This window comes from Centruroides sculpturatus, unplaced genomic scaffold (assembly GCF_000671375.1).
Source record: "Centruroides sculpturatus isolate CEXI.00-Female unplaced genomic scaffold, Cexi_2.0 scaffold10, whole genome shotgun sequence".
Taxonomy (NCBI): Eukaryota; Metazoa; Arthropoda; class Arachnida; order Scorpiones; family Buthidae; genus Centruroides; species Centruroides sculpturatus.
The window spans coordinates 1227720-1249337 of record NW_019384396.1 but is presented as its reverse complement, the minus strand read 5'-3'; the positions used below and the strand labels follow the sequence as shown (position 1 = coordinate 1249337).

The window sequence follows — 21618 nt, the reverse complement described above, 5'->3', positions numbered from 1 at the left end:
GACTTGCGCATTATCCGTATGTTGTTACTTTAGAGATTTATTGAGGAAGGCTTCCCATGCTGTTGATATCTTCATTTCTTGTTTGAAGTTAATGCAGTGCTTATTCCTGAGGGTGTTAAGGCAAATGTATAAGGCCTCTAGCCATCTGAGGTGTTGTGTGCTGAACGTGGTGTGAATAATTCTGGCTAGAGGGAATAGCGGCTCTATTTCTGGGTCGAATGAGTATACCGCTAAGGCGGTGTTGTTTCTATGATGTAGGGTGTTCGCTTTGTGTTCCTTGATTCTAGTTATTAAGTTGCGTTTAGTGGACCCGATGTAAATTACTTCGCTGTTGTCTCTATGATCTGTGATGGGCACAGAGTATACTCCCGGAAGTCTGTTGCTGTCTGAAGAGTCTTTTCCATTTCTAAGCCAATCGAACATTGTGGCGCACCTCCTAAATGCCAAGCGGACATTCTTTTTCTTGGTTATCTGGTTGTATATGGCCTTAAGTGCCGGGTTGTACGTGATTGTATGTACTTAACCAGGGAATCATTGGAACGAGAGGTGTTGTTGGATTATTGTTTGAGTACATTGTTGTTTATCTTGCATACGATGTTGTGATAGCCATGTTGTTTAGCTATTTGCTCTATGCGTCGCATTTCAGAATTGAAAGCTGATTGTGACGAGGAATGTGAATATGCTCTTTTGATTAGGGTGTTGAAAGCTGCCATTTTATACTGTGGTGGGTCACATGATGTTGCAGGTATATACACATGATGAGTGGTATGTACAAAGGTTGAGTCATCCGACCCAGAAATAGAGCTGCTATTCCCTCTAGCCAGAATTATTCACACCACGTTCAGCACACAACACCTCAGATGGCTAGAGGCAATATACATTTGCCTTAACACCCTCAGGAATAAGCACTGCATTAACTTCAAACAAGAAATGAAGATATCAACAGCATGGGAAGCCTTCCTCAATAAATCTCTGAAGTAACAACATACGGATAATGCGCAAGTCTACAGTGACGCCATCGGTAACACGTGACAACATTCCAGAAAGATTTTCCAGAATAACGGTTAATTCTAGACTGGAAATTCAAATTCATATAGAGAATTCCATAGCGCCTGAAGAAGAACCACATTAGGTTCGAAAACGTTTGCAAAGTCCTTCGTATTGGAGAAGAACACCGGTTACAGGCAGTGAAGTTAGGTAATTACTTCATAAATAAAGCAAATGAAGCAATTGAAGCAATATGATGATGATAATTATTTAATAGACATTTGTATAATCTACACATGAAGTTATGGAGGTCCTCTCAATATTCTGTTGTAATTATATATATAAACGAACAGAATAACATCTAAACACAAATTTCCAGCAAATAGATACACACACATTTAATGCTCAAACATTTTTGGCCATTATTTTATTGGCCCTCACAAAATATTTGTGTGTTTAGGTGTTATTCTGTTCATGTATAGTTCCAGTTTACTTGTGCAGTTGTTTTATATATATATTTACAATAAAATGTAATAGAAAAGTATTTTAATGTTTGATGTGATATCTTCTAAACTGCATACTAATTAGTGTCATACTTTCAATGCTGCTTCAGGGGAGTGGGGTGTATAGTGGTGTATTCTAGCATCTTCTCTGGGGTATATACTGCTATGGGTTATCTTCAGTAGTTACTTTGCATTAGAAATCTTTGTAAAAAATGAATTTGAATTTCTATATCAAAAGTAATTTAATATAAACATTTTTAATGTGTATCTGAGTAAATTTAATATTAACAATTTATTTGGAGAATAACCTAATAGTTAAAATTTAAATTAATAACTGCACTATTAATCTTGAAGACTCAAACCATTATCTAATAATTGTGGTTCTTATGGAATTTTAAAGGTAAGAAAGGCTGATTTAGTTTGGTTCCAAAGTTAACTTGGTAAATTTAAAAAATTTTTTTAGAAAATTGTTATATGTATAATTTTAATAATAAAATTTTTTTACAATGACTCATTATGACAATTAGTTTTCAGCCCTCGATATAACAATTCAGTATTTTTCCTTAAAGTATGTAAATAACTGGCTGTCATAGTACAACTTATCACATTGAAACTGACATAGGTTAACAAACACACAAATATTATATATACAGATTTAATTTAAATTACACTACATTAAACACATCTTTGTATGCATTTCAAACTTCTGTGTCCTCTTCAGCCAAAATTTAAAACAAATAAAAAAAAACAAACCAAATAAAACATGCCAGAATAACAATGAATATGATGAAATATCTGATGTAAATTATAATTATAAATCTACAGAAATTTTTAAAAAATTGTTACTTAAAATATATTTTAAATGAATATCATCTAAAAGTAGTAACAAATGTGCTGCCTTTTATTAACATTTTTCTTTTTATTGAAAATGGTTTGACTTCTCTCACTTTTAGTGTTAACTATATGTTAAATGTTCTTCCAAAATTATGCTATTTTACTATATTTTTACACTGTATTTTACCATTTTTTTCCACTACTTTTTAATTAGTAGAGGAGAGTGTGGTATTATGGAACCCTAATTACATTTTAGTGAATTGTATACAAGGTATCATAACTACACCCACATTTTTTGTGCGAAAAGTACTGGTAACTATTAAACTAAATGTTCCTAATTGAATTTTTTGCTAGTGTAACTATAAATATGGTTTTTGAAGGCTTTTGTGCAAAAAGTCAGAAAGTAGGCTTAGAGAAAATCGAGTGGTAATATGGAACCTTACTGTATATTTTCAAAAAATGCTTTAATGTAGCCAAAAACAAATAGGAAAGTACAAAAAATGTTAAATAATTACAAAATTATTTACTCCAATGTATTTTATCGCAAAAATGCTTTTATAATAGAAAAATATGACCTCCATCAACAATATATATTCCAGCAGCTCTTTTTCGATATTCTCAGGAAGAATTGACTTTCTATCTAGTACAAATTGTTCCAGACAAATGTCTGCTTGCAAAGAAGAGAGTTCGGAGGAGTTGAGTTCCATATTACTGTAAAAGCACCAATGGGGTCTGTATTTCACACATTGCCATCTTGAATTTACTTATGTCTGTCAAGACCAAAATTTGAAAAATGTGAACATCACACAGATTAATATATACCCCTAAGTTTCTGGAATGGAATACATGCACCAGTGAACCTACAACTACACGATTTATATTTTAGAAATAATTAAATTCACTTAACATTCAAACTTGCGAATTTTGTAAAAAACAAATTTGCTGATTAAATACAGACAACCATTTAACTGAAGTAAAACGGGTTTTCCCCTTGCTATGGATATCTGCCTAGTTCAGTTCAGCTACAATCTGCTACAGTTTGCCTTTATTATCAGTTTGAAATGTGGTGGTTCCATAATACCCACAATGCTCCGTGATACCACCTTTTCCTCTAATACTTTTTCTTTTATTTTCCTATTTGTCAAGTGTTTCAATATACATTATCAATTCTTTTACATTAATAACAGCAACAAAAATTTAAAATTATTAATAACAGCAAAAAAAGGGAAAATAAAAGAAAAAAGTGTCTCTGATTAACTTTCCCTGAAACATTTGGTGGTGCCATATGTTGTTATATTTTATTTTTAAAATTTTTTTATATTTTAAACTATTATAAAAGGCAAAAAGCTTAATTTCGAAAGTAGGGATAGGTTTTATAAAAAATTGTAAATGCTAATAATGAATAAAATCGTCATTAAGTCTGATCCTACTCGAGATACACATGACCCCCCCCTTTATCTCCCCACTCTTTAACCTTTAATTACCAAATTTAATAGCATCAATCCTATTAGTGAATAAACCTCCCAGCAAAATTTCAGAAATTTTTGACAAAAAGCACAGGCATTATTAAGTTTCAAACAGGGTGAACAAAATTGTGCCCCCCCCACACTAACATAAAGACATACAGAGAAAAACCCCAAATTTTTTTTGCATTTCTCAACATTTCAAGGTGTCCTGAGTTCAACAATGTAAAAATCTTGGATCATGTTTTGACTAATTGCCATAGTTTTCCTCTGTTATATATAACATTTGGGAAAATAAAAGTATTGAAAAATGGTAAAATGTAGTTTAAAAAATATAGCAAAAATGTATAATTTTGTAAGAACATTGAATATATAATTAACACTAAAACTAAGAGAAGTTAAATGATGAACAAAACTAGAACTGTGATTAACATGAAAATCTGAACACTAATTGATTACTAACTATTACTGAATGCTAAAATTTTAATTAAAGAATTTAACTTTAGAGAATTTTTAAAATCTCATGAAATAATTTAATAATAATATTAGTATGAATTCTTAGATTATTTTAGTAAGAGAGAGAATTTTTTTTAACAGGGATCATATTGGGCAATAGATCATTCTTCGACAGATTCTATATCCAGGAAGAAAAAGCCAAAACTTGTAAGTTTTTAAGTATTGCAGATAACTGAAGGACTGATTATATATAATTATGATTAATTATTGAGGAAACCTCAATAATTAATCATAATTATATATAATTAATAATTTAATATTACTTTAGCAAATTAAAATATAAAATTAATACTATTTTTAAGAATAAAATAACTTCTGAATAATAAAAATTATAAAATATTTTAATGTGTGGTGTTGTATTTTAGAAATTTTTTTTTTAAATATGTTTTAGTGAAGATGTTTAAAGATCTTCCTTTTAGCTAAAGGAAGTAGGACACTTCTGATCAAAAAAATGTTTAGAGATAATAACTACTGGCAGTTTTTTTTTTTTACTTTTTAATATCATATGACACATTGCATCTTTAAATCACTTGTTTAGTTTTAATACTATTTAATAAACACATTATTTTTGTTTTTAGGTATGATAAAAATGTTTGTACAGTTCATATTTTAAGTTTTTAATTTTGCAACTTTCAGATTATTATAACATAATTGTTTTAAAAATCTAATAACAGTTTGTAATAATAAAGATAGCAACAATAGTTTTTGAGTTTAAAAACAGTTGTTTTAATTATAATGTTATTTTAATAAAAAAGCAAATGTTTCAACAAATTTTTACCTTATTACATATGTAGTACAAGCCATAAAACAGTTGGAAACTTAAAAAAAGAAACTGAAATAATGTTTTTATATAATTAATATATTATTGTTTTCTAATTATAAACTGTTATAATGCATATAGATTATTGTACTATACAAATAAATGACTATTGCTATCAAATTAGTTCATATAATCTCTTACAGTAAATAATGCATAAATTTGCTTAAAGTTTGCTTAAATATTTTTGTTACACCAAATTTTATCTTTTTAAAATATACTTGACCTCTTTTTATCATAAAATTCAAATAAAAATTAGTTTATTGCCATTATGCATGATGTAAGCATGTGGTTAATCAGATACTATTGACGGCTTGTCTTTGGATTATCATTTTGGGAGTCTGGGACTCAAATATAGGTTGCAGCTGCATGGTTTTCACAGTTGTTAATTGTATATAGTTGTCAGAGCTTTTATATAGTACATATAAATGAATTTTATCTAAACTATAGTTATAAAAATTTCTGTACTTTAAATGAAAGATATTTATATTAATTTTCATTAGATAGTTTAAAAGAAAGATTACATTATTCAGATGGAAAGTAAGATGTCTATAACTGATGTTTTGTTGCAGGACTGTAAGATCAAAAATTTTAAGAAAACAAACAGTGGCACAAAAAAGCTAGAAAAGAGACAAACTATTACAAACATCTTGCATATTCACATTAAATGAAAAGTTTCAGAGCTGGATCATCATTTCATCTATGAAACCTGCTGTATAGACTTAGATGTAAAGTCTATAAGCATGTTTGATGATGGGGATGAAGTCTTTACAAAATTTACCTGCAAGCAACAATTTTGACACAATTCTTATAATATAATAGAATTAAGAAAATTTTGGTGTATATTGTTTCTAGTTTAATTGATCATTTCCATTACTAGTTTCTATGGATTTTTTTTAAAGCCTAAAATTTTTTACTTTTTTTCAGTAATTTATATCAAATAAGGAACTCTTATTGATACAGACTTTATTACTGGATGTGGATATGCATTTCAGGTCTTAATGACCTCTCTTCAATCTTTATTTTTTTATATAGATCTTATTAAAATAAATAATAGTTATAAATTACATCACACATAACATGTTTACAGAAAATATTTACAAAAAAAGTTTTTTCTATTTACATTATCTGATTATTGAATACAAATTGAAATTAAAAATTGGGCAATTAACTGGATATATTATAATTTTTTTAAATTTTATAATCTATTTAATATATTTTAAATACAGTAGAACCTCCATTATCCGGATTTTCGATTATCTGGATTGTTCAAAAGAAACAAAAATTTTACGAATTTGCTGATTTAAACTTGGCGAATTATGACACTGTTTATGTACGTGATGGAATGCATAACTTTTTTTTGTTTCAACAACATCTCACCCATCACAGTGGTCGTAAACTCTTAAATATATTTTACGTAGTAATAAAAATATAACTTGACATACGTATTTATAAATAATTTATATTCAAATTACATCATTTCTATGACCAAGGGCGGCGTAAGGCATGGACGACGTGGGCAACCGCCTATGCCTCGCGGTCCGAAGGGCCTCGCGCCTCGAAGGTTTATGCATTACTTAAAAGCCGCGAACGCGACGAAAAAATTTTACTCGTCATAAAACGATAAATAGTTTGTCAAATTTTTATTCATAAAAATGCAGTTTCAACTGCTTTTTATTTTATAAAATCCGTCTTCTTGCGCCACCAGAGGGCCTTTTAAACAATAGGTAGTCTGTTAGCGTTGGTCAGTAGTAGTCCAAATTCAATACGAACGTTTGTTTCTTGAAAATTTGATCACGATTTAAATACAGTATTTACTTTTAATATTACCGATATGTCATCGAAAAGAAAACGTGTTGTATTATCATTAAAAGACAAATTAAAGTATTTGTTTCGATTATCCAGATTTTTCCTTATCCGGACTACCTTCATCCCCAATTAGTCCGGATAATCAAGGTTCTACTGTATTATAAAGATAAATAAAATACAGCGTTCTTTGGTTTTTTTTAACTAAAAGTCTGTTAAATGTACAAAAGGCAGACAGATATAAGAACCAAAATTCATTTTTAGAGCTTAATTGACTTTTTAAGCTGTGACAATTGTATGTGTATATAAATATTTTTGTTTATTTTAATTCATCAAACAACCTGAGTTATATTGAAAACACTACTCTTTTGGAAAATTTATTTGCATCACCAAAAACAAATTCTGAATACTGTACTTTTGAGCTCCCTGTAAGGTTTATATAAAAACGGACTTTTTAAAAAACCGGTTTTCAAATTTCATCTTTTCTACAAAACTGGTTTTAACTGGTTTTCAAATTTTTATTCTCCCCAAAATTAAGATAAGAGATATATTATATTATATTATATTTATTTTAGTTTATATCATATTATAAACTTATTTTAAAAGTTTTTAATTTATTTAATATTTATAAAATATCAAAAATATAACACAATAAAATCAACTAATGTCTCCAAAACACAATACAAAGGAAAATGCTAAATTATCACATTAAACTATAAAATTTACTCCATAGAAAACCAAAAAGAAAAATGAATGACAATGAATGGCTACAAAATATTATTTCTTATTTTTCCTAAGAAATATGATTTTAGAAAGCAAAGAATGTCTATAGATCTATTGCTCAACTGTGTCCTTATTTTGCACACAAAATTGCCAGAAATAGAAAAACTCTCTCAGTTGCTACTGAGCTAGGTTTAATCGTCTTTAAAGCATTAAATAATAAATCTAAATTTTTTGTTCTTATGTTTATTTCCACTAATACTAAAAATTCATTTTTTAGTATCTTAGGGCTGGATGAAGTCACTTCTTCAGGTTCTTGAAGATATTTATGTATTGATTTTCCCATACCATTTTTTAAAGCTATGGCTTGATCATCTTTGCCACTTTTCATTGTCGCAGTCATAATCTGTAGAATAATTTGGATATAATTTCAATAATATTTGTCCAGATAACTTAATGATATCAGATTTTGCAGCTAGTGGAAGAAATACACTAGATGACTTCATTCAAATGTTCTTCTCCTTTATTTACAAAATCCACAGAAGTGTTAATGATCCATTTGTCTTCCTTTTGAATTCATACCTCTATAGCAATGTTTTTCAACCTTCTTGAATATGCGACCGCTTTGCAAGTTAAAAACTTCTGGCAAACCCCCTGGGCCATATTGAAACTATATCAGTGATTTTAAAAACTATGTATTTAATTTTCTTTCTGTTGAAACCTAAGTATCAATCGAAAAACCAATTATACTGTAAAATAAACAGGTATAGCCTTCTCACTGAAATTGTAGTTTTTTTTTTTTTTTCATTGTAGTGTAGGACCTACAAACACTTGTCTTTTTCTTTTACCCAAACCCCTCGTGTAAAGCTTTGTGACCCCCCTGGGGGTCGCAACCCACAGGTTGAAAAACACTGCTCTATAGCATTTAACAACTTGGAACTAATTTCAGTTTTAAAATTTTTCAATTGTGTAACAGAAATTCAAATATCCTAAGGCATCAGTTGCTAAATGTATTGGTCATAAAACTTTAAGAAGCTCTACAATTTTACAATACAGTACTGTCCCGAAAACTCGGCACTTGATAACCCGGCAGTCCGGATAACTCAGCCACACCCTGGCAGGATGAAAAAACCCCCTAGTTAATTTTCATTATAGACAACTTTATGCCTCATAAAGCATTTTTCTGAAATTGTCTTATCAGGTAAATTACTGTATACTGAGTATTCATTAACTTTCATTTTTATGTAGTAAAGGCTCTATGCCTTNTTGTACCCCCCCTGGGGGTCGCAACCCACAGGTTGAAAAACACTGCTCTATAGCATTTAACAACTTGGAACTAATTTCAGTTTTAAAATTTTTCAATTGTGTAACAGAAATTCAAATATCCTAAGGCATCAGTTGCTAAATGTATTGGTCATAAAACTTTAAGAAGCTCTACAATTTTACAATACAGTACTGTCCCGAAAACTCGGCACTTGATAACCCGGCAGTCCGGATAACTCAGCCACACCCTGGCAGGATGAAAAAACCCCCTAGTTAATTTTCATTATAGACAACTTTATGCCTCATAAAGCATTTTTCTGAAATTGTCTTATCAGGTAAATTACTGTATACTGAGTATTCATTAACTTTCATTTTTATGTAGTAAAGGCTCTATGCCGTCATAAAGTACATACTTTTCTTTTGTTTAAGGGTATTTGGACAGTTTATTCTCTGTTGTATTCTCAAGCAAACAATACCTACAATTACAGTACAGTATTTTCTGAGGAAACACTCTTACTTATTGTTTTTTAACCCCATTCCCGATAACCCGGCATTTTCACAAACTCTGCCACCCTTTAGTCCACATTAGGCCAAGTTTTCGAGACTCTACTGTACTCTGCTTCATTCCACATGTGAGAAGCATCAATGTCATTTAAAGCTAAAATAACACATTCTTTTAAGTGTACATATCTTTCTACCATTTTTCCATTGTTGGCGAGATTTCTCCCAATTATAGGAAGAATTGGATGCTCTTTAGGCATAGGGAGATTTTTTTTTGTTTTTGGTAGTTAGTGTTATGAAACATAGTATTTAACAATATTCCCATTTTATGCCAGAGACTATTTTTTGTCAAAATGTTGATGTTTTTAATCAAATAATTAAGTTTTATATTTAAGTTTAGTCTCAAAAACTGGTATTTTTAAGTTGAGAAAACCTGGTTTTCAAATTATATAAATTTCTTCAAAAAACCAGTTTTTCAAAACCAGGTTTTAAAAATTGACAAACCCTAGCTCCCTGGCTCGTCACAGATATCCAATTACTAAATATCAGAGAAAATAAAAACTTGAAACTCTGATTTAAAATTTAAAAATGTTCCAATTTTTCATGAAATTTGGTCTGCTTGTAACTTTGGAATTCAATGGAACTGTTTTACTATGATAGATAGTAATTGGACATCTCTAATAATGAGCCAGGAGACTTACAAGTACTCAAGTCTTATTTTTTAGTGGTATGAGTAAAATAGTTCAATATGTAGTGTTTTAAAGATTGTAATGTTTGGAGGCAGGCTTTGATTTTTTTGTGGTTTTTTTCATCTGTATCTTATTTGTATCTGTAATGACTATTGAGGAATTATTATTATTCTGCAATAAATTTGTCAAATTAAGTTTTTAGTGAAATATATAAGATGTTAATATTTAACAGTGACAAGTAATTGTCATTTCATGTTGAAATTCTGGATTTTCAGTTTATTGACAAGACTATGTCAATAAANTGTAATGACTATTGAGGAATTATTATTATTCTGCAATAAATTTGTCAAATTAAGTTTTTAGTGAAATATATAAGATGTTAATATTTAACAGTGACAAGTAATTGTCATTTCATGTTGAAATTCTGGATTTTCAGTTTATTGACAAGACTATGTCAATAAACTAAAATCGTACTGACCGATGTTCTTACCAGCGTAGAGGTATGAAGGAGTACAGTACATGTCAAGAGTTGATATTTGACACAGAGTATTAGATGCCCAAATCATTTGCACACAAAAAAATTCAGACGCTTAGGTAGTCAGGGGGCCTAGAATCGGGTCAAAATAAAATACAAAATGGCAACCGTCTTCTACAAACAGGCAAAATAGCCACCTCATTCCACCGAAGTCTGGTAGGGGAGAGTANGAGTATTAGATGCCCAAATCATTTGCACACAAAAAAATTCAGACGCTTAGGTAGTCAGGGGGCCTAGAATCGGGTCAAAATAAAATACAAAATGGCAACCGTCTTCTACAAACAGGCAAAATAGCCACCTCATTCCACCGAAGTCTGGTAGGGGAGAGTACCACCCACAGTCATTCTAAGAAGTGAACTCTGACCTTAGGACTGAACACACAGTTTATTCTATGTTAAATAAAATTTGTAATCTAATTTTGTAAATTTGGGGGTGCTTCAAATATGACATTAAAATGATTTTATGTCGTTACAAGTGGGTTTTTTTTAACATTATCTAGTATAGTAAAATCGTAGGACCAATAAAAATTTGACGTTATATTAGGATTGTCATTACATCCGATGATGTTATAATTGGCTTAAACTGTATATTGTTTGTGCAAAATAAAAAAATAATTTCAGACGATACAATAGCCATGATTATTTTTTTTCAAAAACGGGAACTTTTTGTTACACATTGACAAAAATTCAACCTGAGCCGACACGCAACAGAGAGAAATTTTGAAATTAGATAGGTTAATTTCATCGAAGATGCATCGTGGCTGGCAAAGTTTGAACAATTGCACCCAAAAGCAGCGATATCAAAGAAGATAGGAGAATGAGACCCAGCAGAGTAGTGTGGGTGTCAGCCGTCCGGTACAGAGGAAAATTATTTAGGTATCTCAATTTAAAAAAAACTAAAATTCAGTTTTGTAACAGAACAAGTAATGAAAATTTCCTTGCCAGTGTAGCCACCTGATTAAAATAGCTTCATTGGAAATTGGAGGTGTATGTGTATACATCAATGTTAAGCCTAACAAAAATTTTTATAATAATGTGAGGGCCCGGATTGAAGATTCGAGTATTTTTATTCATTAGGTTAAAAGTTAGGGTTAACTCAAAAAGAGAAAAACAACCGACAAATTTTCTCATAAAAATTGCTCATAAAACTGTTCCCACGGGGATACTTCCTTGTAGAGGATGAGTTAACAGTTGTGTCATAAATTTGTCACTTCGCCCACCATTGGTCTAAGAAGATCATCACCTTTGACGTACATGGGGAAATCTCAAAAACAGAACCCCATATAAAAGGCAAGTGCGATGACGACACGAGGGAAAGTTCTTTTTCTATACTGTGAGTGTGTCCGTGGATTACCTGCCTCTCGTCGCCACCGTCTTCAATAGACTTTGGTTACGACTTTGAACTTTGACTTCAAACATTGGACTGAATTACGAACTTGGAAAGAACGAGAACTTGGATCAACCCGACATCAACATTGTAACTAGAGATATTTATTCTACTCGCGAGGGTATGTAAGCTCTCTCTCGAATATTTCCAACTCGCAATTAGGGTCCCGACTAATTTATATTTTGTCCGCTATCAACCCAGAACCTATGACTTACGGATCGAAAAGCCCAAGAGGGAACTGTAACCTCGATTCCTGAATTAATTATCTATGTAAACTGTTCAACAATAAATGGGTATATTGTTAATGAACTTGGATTGGTGTGTGTTTCTTCCGACATTATCCACTCCATACTGAACCTGAAGTCCTCGACAAGATCAGTCATGATAATTCCTCCTCAAATTAACTGCGTATCTATCTGCGACGAAAATGATAGAGAGGTGTCAGATCCTGACGTGAAATAAGGATCTCGCAATCCTTAACTTTAAAACCCTTCCGCTCAAAAGAATCCATCCTTTAGACAAGCGAGACCAGACCTCAAGGTCTTGAGTCGAGTAAGCGGTAGGAGAGTCAAGAACTCGTAATCTGCCTACCCTTGATTAGTCTCACAATACTAATCATGGCTATTGTATTGTTAAAAATTATTTCTTTATTTTGTACAAACAAATAAATATATTGAAAAATATAAAAACAAAAAAAATTACACTTTAGAAGTTAATCTAGTATCAAAAACGTTCAATTCAGCACGACACAGTTCAACTGGAACGCTTTTGGTTGATCAGCTTTCGGATAATTGACGCTTTACCATAATTAACATTTTTATAGAAATATATAGTACATTTATTAGGATTTATTGACATACTCAAAGGATTTTATTATGTTGGCAGTAATAAAATCCTTTGAGTAAGTTTTTAAATTTTAAATGGTTTTAATTAAATTATAACAAACTTCTTAAATTAGCATTGAAATTTTTTTTAGAATTATGTTAAAATAATCTTATTTGATATGAATTCAACAGAAAAAACAAAAAATATTTAAGTATTTTTTGAATAAAAATATACTTAACATGAAAGAATACAGTTTATATCTGGATGATAACTTTTTTCTTGTATTAGTACAAACACTTTAGAAACAATGATATGTTTATCTTTACAGACATCTTTTTTACATCAAAAAACTGCTTTTCTTTTGCTTTCAAAACAAAAATTCTGTATTGAACATACTGTAGTGTTGCTTTTAATTTTTTAAATTATTTGAAAATTTACTAATTTTAAAATATTAAGGAAATTGAAAGCTTATTATTGAAAATAAATGTTTGTGTTATTTTAATAAAAAGCCCAAATTAGTAATTATCAATATTTAAAATTTCTAAGAAATTAATTTTTTCAGAATTGTCCTTATAGCCCAGATGATGGTTATAGTAACATGTCATCAATGTCTGGATGGCAACAATCACCTCCAGCATGTCATCAGGACATTCCACCATTAGTTCACAATCACTATCAGGTAGAGTATATAATTATTTATGAAAATTATTGAAAATACCAATTTTTACAAAATTTTTGAATTTCAGAGTATGGATAGGATAGAACAGTCAAGAAGTCAAGAAAATACTTATCCAGAAATGGGTATGAAAATATTTATTGAAAAATTTCTAAATTAGAACATAAGTGTATTACAAANAATCATGGCTATTGTATTGTTAAAAATTATTTCTTTATTTTGTACAAACAAATAAATATATTGAAAAATATAAAAACAAAAAAAATTACACTTTAGAAGTTAATCTAGTATCAAAAACGTTCAATTCAGCACGACACAGTTCAACTGGAACGCTTTTGGTTGATCAGCTTTCGGATAATTGACGCTTTACCATAATTAACATTTTTATAGAAATATATAGTACATTTATTAGGATTTATTGACATACTCAAAGGATTTTATTATGTTGGCAGTAATAAAATCCTTTGAGTAAGTTTTTAAATTTTAAATGGTTTTAATTAAATTATAACAAACTTCTTAAATTAGCATTGAAATTTTTTTTAGAATTATGTTAAAATAATCTTATTTGATATGAATTCAACAGAAAAAACAAAAAATATTTAAGTATTTTTTGAATAAAAATATACTTAACATGAAAGAATACAGTTTATATCTGGATGATAACTTTTTTCTTGTATTAGTACAAACACTTTAGAAACAATGATATGTTTATCTTTACAGACATCTTTTTTACATCAAAAAACTGCTTTTCTTTTGCTTTCAAAACAAAAATTCTGTATTGAACATACTGTAGTGTTGCTTTTAATTTTTTAAATTATTTGAAAATTTACTAATTTTAAAATATTAAGGAAATTGAAAGCTTATTATTGAAAATAAATGTTTGTGTTATTTTAATAAAAAGCCCAAATTAGTAATTATCAATATTTAAAATTTCTAAGAAATTAATTTTTTCAGAATTGTCCTTATAGCCCAGATGATGGTTATAGTAACATGTCATCAATGTCTGGATGGCAACAATCACCTCCAGCATGTCATCAGGACATTCCACCATTAGTTCACAATCACTATCAGGTAGAGTATATAATTATTTATGAAAATTATTGAAAATACCAATTTTTACAAAATTTTTGAATTTCAGAGTATGGATAGGATAGAACAGTCAAGAAGTCAAGAAAATACTTATCCAGAAATGGGTATGAAAATATTTATTGAAAAATTTCTAAATTAGAACATAAGTGTATTACAAATATTGGTAAGAAAATATATATTTTAATATATTTTCTTACTGATTGAAATTGTGAAAAATGCTAATTAATCAGAAATTTTTATTTTGTGTGTAGCATTCTTGTAATCCAAAATAAGTACACCACTGAAGAGGGGTTGGGAACATAAACCAACTTGAAATGCATTTGGATAAAAAATTGTTTTATATAAACCGTAATGTTTTCCTAACCAATTCCTGTTTGGTCGTCTACCAAGAATCATTTTTTGGACTACAAGGACATTACACACAGAATTTGAATATACAGCAACCATACCTTCTACAGAAATTTTTAATTCCTTAATTAGTAAATTATGAATATTTTGAAAGTATATAGTATTTTTATCTGACCTGAACAGAAAGGGTAGAGGGTTGAATAATGAAAATTTTTAGATGATATTGAATCACTTACAATATTAGATTGATGGATTTAACGGAAAATATTAGAAAATGGATTTAAGGTTCAGTAATGAAATCAATCTATAGACTTTTGTGTGTTCATCTTCAACCTTATGCAGGAATCATTATTTCATTGTTATTAAAATAAAACTTAATAATAATTGTTTAATTTTATTTTACTTTATTATTAAAAAAAAAAGATGTTTTGAAGAAAGAAGAAACTCAATTTGAATAAAAACATTCAATGATAAAATTATAGAACAAAATTAAACACCTTAACAGTGAGAAATTGAAAATGTTTGTTTGTTTGAAATATAATGAATATGACTCATAATAATTGAACTACTTTTTAAAAATTTCTTATTATTACAAATGTTTAAATAAGAAATTCAACTTTCAAGAAACGAACTTTAAATTAGAATGTTATATCAGTGGTTTATTATTATTTTTTGCTTACTGTTTATGTAATTAATTTTCACTCAATCAAACTTTATTAGCAAAAAGGGAGTTTTCCTGTTGCAGGGGTAATACATATTTTGAATAAAAATTTACAAAGACACTGTAGCAGCTTACAAATTATCAAATTTATACACATAAATACACTAGGTACTGTGTAATCCTGTTGTAACATAAACAAAGAATACAATTTTTCAGAAGTAACAATACAGATACAATTGACTTTTATTCAATGTTGACATATATTGAGTACGTTTTTTTTAGTTTTTTATTATTTCTATGATTTTGATGAAATAGTTATATAGATTATAAAGGTCTTTTTTTATCAAGGTTTTTTAAGTTATTTCTGAAATTGAGAGATGGATTACATTGAAGAATACACATGATATTGTATGAGTCTCATGTATTTGCAAAGCTTTGACAATTTTGTATTAGATGTTGCATTGAGAAATCATCGGATTTGCACCAGAAGCATTGGTTATTTGAAAAATTGATATAGGTATTGCTAATGAAAAGTGAATATTTACTGAGACATAGTTGGGCTATTAATCTTTTCAAACTAAGATTTATCGGTTTATTCATGTACAATTTGGAGGATGGTATTTTTAGGATATCTGTATACTAAGGATGGTAATTTCTTTAACTTAGGCTGACTTGATCTTTGTTTATAGATTGAGAAATTGCAGTTTCCGGTAAAGTGTGTATCCATATTTCCAGTCCTGAAGATTATCTTTAAAAAGAACTTAGTATTTTGTTAAATTTATTTTGTCAGAGATGTTCTGATTTTGGTTATTTTTACAATATTTAGTTATTTCCAGGTGTAAAAAGGTAATGTTGTCATCACTTTTGAATTTTAGTTGATAATAAAATTTAATAAATTATTTTAAGAAGAAAGGATAAAACCATATGCGATTAGTTTTGTGGCGTATGGCATAACCAGGGACTGTTCTCTCCAAGTGAAGTTTGTGGAGGAAGTAGATGTGAAAACTTTCTAGTCTATATAGATAGTTTATGCCCCAGATTGAACTTACATAATAAATGATTGGGTTGATTATCGAATTATAAAGTTTTATGTGAATAAACAAATTTGAAGTTTTTAAGTAGAGCACAAAAATAGCTAATTGTCGATGGCTGATTTTACTTTGTTGTTCATAATGGATGTGTGCACTTTAAATGTAAGATTCTAGTCAAATGTTACTCTCAAGGAGTTTACTTCATTTACTATCTGCAGAAGATTTTTTTCCAGATATATCATAGATTCTTTTTTCAAAAATTTAATGATGGTGGGAAAAAAAAAGAACTGTCATTTTACTGGGATTTATTATTAGATGTATCAATTTGAAATATAAGTTTAACTGGTTGATTTTTCTTTGCAAGGAGATTTTTGTAGGAGCCACAATTACCAGATCGTCTGCAAATAGGACACAATGAAAGATTCTATTGCCGATTTCAATGCCGTCAGTAGGTTCTTGGAAAAGATGGTCTATTTCTAATAAACAGAAATTAAATAAGTAGGGTGAAAGGGAGTCTCCTTGAAGTACACCCAGGATAACATTAACGGAGGGGAGAGGGATTTGCCCTGTTTAATTTTTATATTGTATGTTGAGAATAATTTAGATATTGTGGATGAAAAACGATTACGTGCTCCTTTAGCTTTTAAATTGTACACCAATAAGGGAACGAAAACCGAGTCGAAAGCCTTTTGAATGTCTACAAATTTAGTTAAATGAAGTTGTATTAGTGATGATAAGAAGAAGATTGTGGATTCTGTTCCTATGTTTTTAATATATGCATACAGGAATTTAGCTTCTAGGTCCATTATTTTGGTCCACAGTTGAAATTTAGTTGCCAGTATTGATGTGAAGCATTTTCTTAGGACTGGAAGTAAAGCTATAGGTCTATAATTGCTTGGGGAAACTTTGTTGCCCTTTTTGTATATCATTGTAAGAATAACAGAGTTCCAAGAATCTGGGTATTTAGTTGCATTATACATTGAGTTGAATAAGTGCAATAGTTTTATTTTAGTGGGATATGGGAGTGTCTTCAGGAATTTGGTGGGGATACAGTCTCTTCTGGGGGTTGTGTTGCTTTGAGTTTTGTTTGATATTTTCTAATTCTTTAAATGTAATTTTAGAGTCTAAGTACTCATTGTCAAAGTCAGTATTAGATATTAGGGGTGGAATTGGTTGAACATCAGGAAATCACAGGTAGAAGTTTTTCCATGTTTCAAAGTTTATTATTGATGTGTTTTTGCTTAGATCTGTTTTAAAATGAAATTTTCGTATTATAGACCAAAATGATTTACTGTCCTTGCTGTGATTTATCAAAGTAGATTCAAGGTTGCTGAAATAGTTTTTATTTTTAATAAAATAATAAATTGCTGTAGATCTGTTTGGCCTTTCTATAATTAATAAAATTTAAGTTGTTTGAATTTTTTTGAAATAGTTTTAAGTTGGTTTGTTTTATTTTTTTCATTTTATAACAGTCGAAGTCATACCATGGTTTCTTAAATTTATTTTGAATGGTTATTTTAATGAGTTTGATTTGAATATATTCATTATATAAATCATAAGATTATAGATTTATTTGCTGTTAAGGTCAGTTATTTCTGGGATGTTATTAAATCTATTTTTGATTTTGGCTAGATATCTTGGCATATTGTAGGTGATCTTTTGTTGCTTATTGGTGAGATGATTTTCTTTGCAAAAACAATAGGATTTTTGTTATTGTTGGAAAGTAGTCAGATATATCAAAGGTTGTTATGATGAATTCTGAGCAGTAATCTGACAAGAATTCAGAACATATAGTGAAGTCTATAGTGGAATTACCACTATGTCTAATACAGATAAATTCTGCTGGATGATCAGATTGAATGCGACCATTTAGAATGTACATTTTATGCTCCATTATAAATTTTATTAAGTTTATTCCCAGTTCGTTAGCATGTTTATCTTTTGAATGGTAGATGTTATTAATTAAAGGATTGGGTCCACTGTAGTGAGAGTCCAGTATTTCAGCAATTTGTGAGTTCAAGTTTCTGAATAGTAGAATATACAGAGTGATGTGCTGCCATGCATCAATTATTTTGAAGATTTCATTGAGTTTTGATAAACAATTGAGAGGAATATAGGCAATTATCACTATTATTAACTTGCTGTCATTATTGACAAGACTATGTTGTGTTTATAAAATTGTACTGCCATTTCATGTTACCAGCATAGAGGTATGAAGGAGTACATGTCGAGAGTTGATATTTGGCACAGAGTATTAGGTGCCCAAATCATTTTGCGCATAAAAAAATCCAGACTTGTAGGTAGTCAGGGACCGAGAACTGAGTCAAAATAAAATACAAAATGGCAACCCTCTTCTACAAACAGGCACCTCACTCCACCAAAATCAGGTAGGGGAGAGTACCACCCATAGTCATTCTAAGAAGTGAACTCTGACCTTAGGACTGAACACACAGTTTCTTCTATGTTAAATAAAATTTGTAATCTAATTTTGTAAATTTGGGAGTGCTTCAAATATGAAATTAAAACAGTGTGTCATTACAAGTAGGTTATCTAGTATAATAACATTATCTAGTATAATAAAATCGTGGGACCGATAAAAATTTGACGTTATATTAGGGTTGTGTTTACATCTGATGACGTTATAATTGGGTTAAACTGTATATTGTTTGTGCAAAATAAAAAATTAATTTCGGACGATACAATAGCCATGATTATTTTTTCAAAAATGGGAAATTTTCGTTATGCATCAACAAAAATTCAATCCAGTCCAACGTGCAACAGAGAAAAATTTTGAAATTGGATAGGTTAATTTCATCAAAAATGCATTGTGGACGACTTCATGGTCGTAGCCGGCAAAGTTTGAACAATTGCGCCCAAAAACAGCGATACCAAATAAGATTGGAGAATGAGACCCACTTTGAGTGTCAAAGTGATTCCGCTTAGTAGTGAGTCTCTGAGACATAGTCTTGCCCCAAATACGGTTTTGCCATTTTACTTGTTTTCAAGTATTGCTTTGTTCGTTGAAAGTAGTAGTAATATAAAATTGTCAGATTTCTTGATTTGAAGTATTTTAAATAAATGTTTTTTTATTAAGATGGATAGACCGCCACTTGGACGTCCTGGACCATGTGACTTGTGTGCTAGAACTATTTCAGTTATAAATTTGTTAAAGAAAGTTGATATGTAAAACAGTTCAAGTGTAATCCACATTTCTGTTATTCCTATTGTGTCTGGTTTAAATTTTGATTGTAAGGAATTGAGTGATGATAATTTATGTAATTAATTTTCATAGTATCTTATTATTATTGTAACTAGAAATTTCTCATTAAGCATGATGGAATACTTTTTATCAGAAAGTAGAGATTTCAAGAAGAGTTGCCATTTCTACAAATTAATAGTTTATACTTAAGCTTGATGATGTGATGCTGTTTCTGCAGCCCTTGAAAAAGCTCATTTTTATCTGATGTTACTCAAATCAAACTTAACAGCCTTTAGGAGTGTCGGTTGTTCTTATTCTTTTAGATCTAGAATTTACCTGACCAATTTTACTCTTAAGCTTTCCCCTAGGCATTTTTTTTTTTCAGCAAAATAGTGAGTCTTTTTAAATCCACATTGATAAAACACTGATGAATTGTATGTATGTTAGTTAGTTTCTAAATAATGGGCTCAAACACTGATGAATTGTTGTATGTATGTTACTTTCTAAATAATGGGCTCATTAAATTGTTACTTCTAATTGGATAATAAAATGTCATATGGTCACTATGAAAAGATTTTTTTTTTAAATTTGTTATAGAAATGACATGATGGGGCCATAATTTTTGAAGTTTAAATTTTAAATTTAATGAAGTAAGTTTAAAATATGCCATTTTCCAAAATATTTAAAAATGCAATTTAAGGGAAATTTTGTCATCAAGCATGAATGTCACNAAAGATTTTTTTTTAAATTTGTTATAGAAATGACATGATGGGGCCATAATTTTTGAAGTTTAAATTTTAAATTTAATGAAGTAAGTTTAAAATATGCCATTTTCCAAAATATTTAAAAATGCAATTTAAGGGAAATTTTGTCATCAAGCATGAATGTCACATGGTCACTGACATCACTGCAACATAAGTGCGATCATCGATTCAAAATTTACAAAACATTTATCCTATAGCTAATGTACTACGACAGAGCCATAATCACAGATAAAACAATTTACCACAACAGACCAGACATCACACTCATTGACAAACACAATAAAATCACATACATTATAGACATAGCCATTCCAAACACACACAATGTACAAAACACATGCACTGAAAAAATCAGCAAGTACACAGAACTCGCCAAGGAAATAAAGCATCTATGGAAGATGGATAGGGGGTGCTTATTGTACTTGTTCTCTCTTCTACAGGTGTAATACCACGCACACTACAAAAGCCTGGACACATTACAATTGAATAGAAACACATACATCACACTACAGAAGGCCACTATATTGAATACATGCCATATTGTTAGGAAATTCCTGAATACAGACACTAACACACTTATTTAATTTTTGTTTTTGGTTGCTATACCTTGACTCTGGTCCGGCATAGTACACAGCCACCGGTGTGAACCGAGTGTAACCCACTAAATCCAACATAATAATAATAATAAAGTACTTCACATTTATGTTTTGAATTTGAATAGCATCATGTGGGACATAGAATGTTCTGTTTTAAAAAAAGTTCTTCAAATAATACCATTCAATTTATGGAAATATATTGACCTGTTTTAATTAAATGTAACCTGACGATCTCAGATAGTGATTGAAAAAAGTCATTTTTCCAATAAACATAGCAGTATGGAAGGTGTCTGAGAGTATTTACAGCCAGATAATATGACTAAATAATCAGGACTGTACTGAATTAATTACAATAGTAAAGAAAACAAATTCCGTATTTTTCATGTAAATAATTACACATAATCCACAA

The 21618-nt window shown here is 29.7% G+C and overlaps 1 protein-coding gene across 3 annotated transcripts in view; it reads left to right on the top strand.

Annotated features, from left to right (window-relative positions):
- Nucleotides 1-21618, top strand: part of LOC111618427 (forkhead box protein J3-like) — a 96508-nt gene that overhangs the window by 43609 nt on the left and 31281 nt on the right. For 2 of the 3 annotated variants that reach the window (XM_023359969.1, XM_023359966.1), the window contains exons 3-5: nt 4385-4450; nt 13408-13524; nt 14660-14714. In XM_023359969.1, the coding sequence (XP_023215737.1) occupies nt 4385-4450; nt 13408-13524; nt 14660-14714 (238 nt within the window). Of the gene's footprint in view, nt 1-4384; nt 4451-13407; nt 13525-13591; nt 13647-14659; nt 14715-21618 lie in introns of all 3 variants that reach the window. The other variant, XM_023359967.1, reaches the window with a different exon arrangement.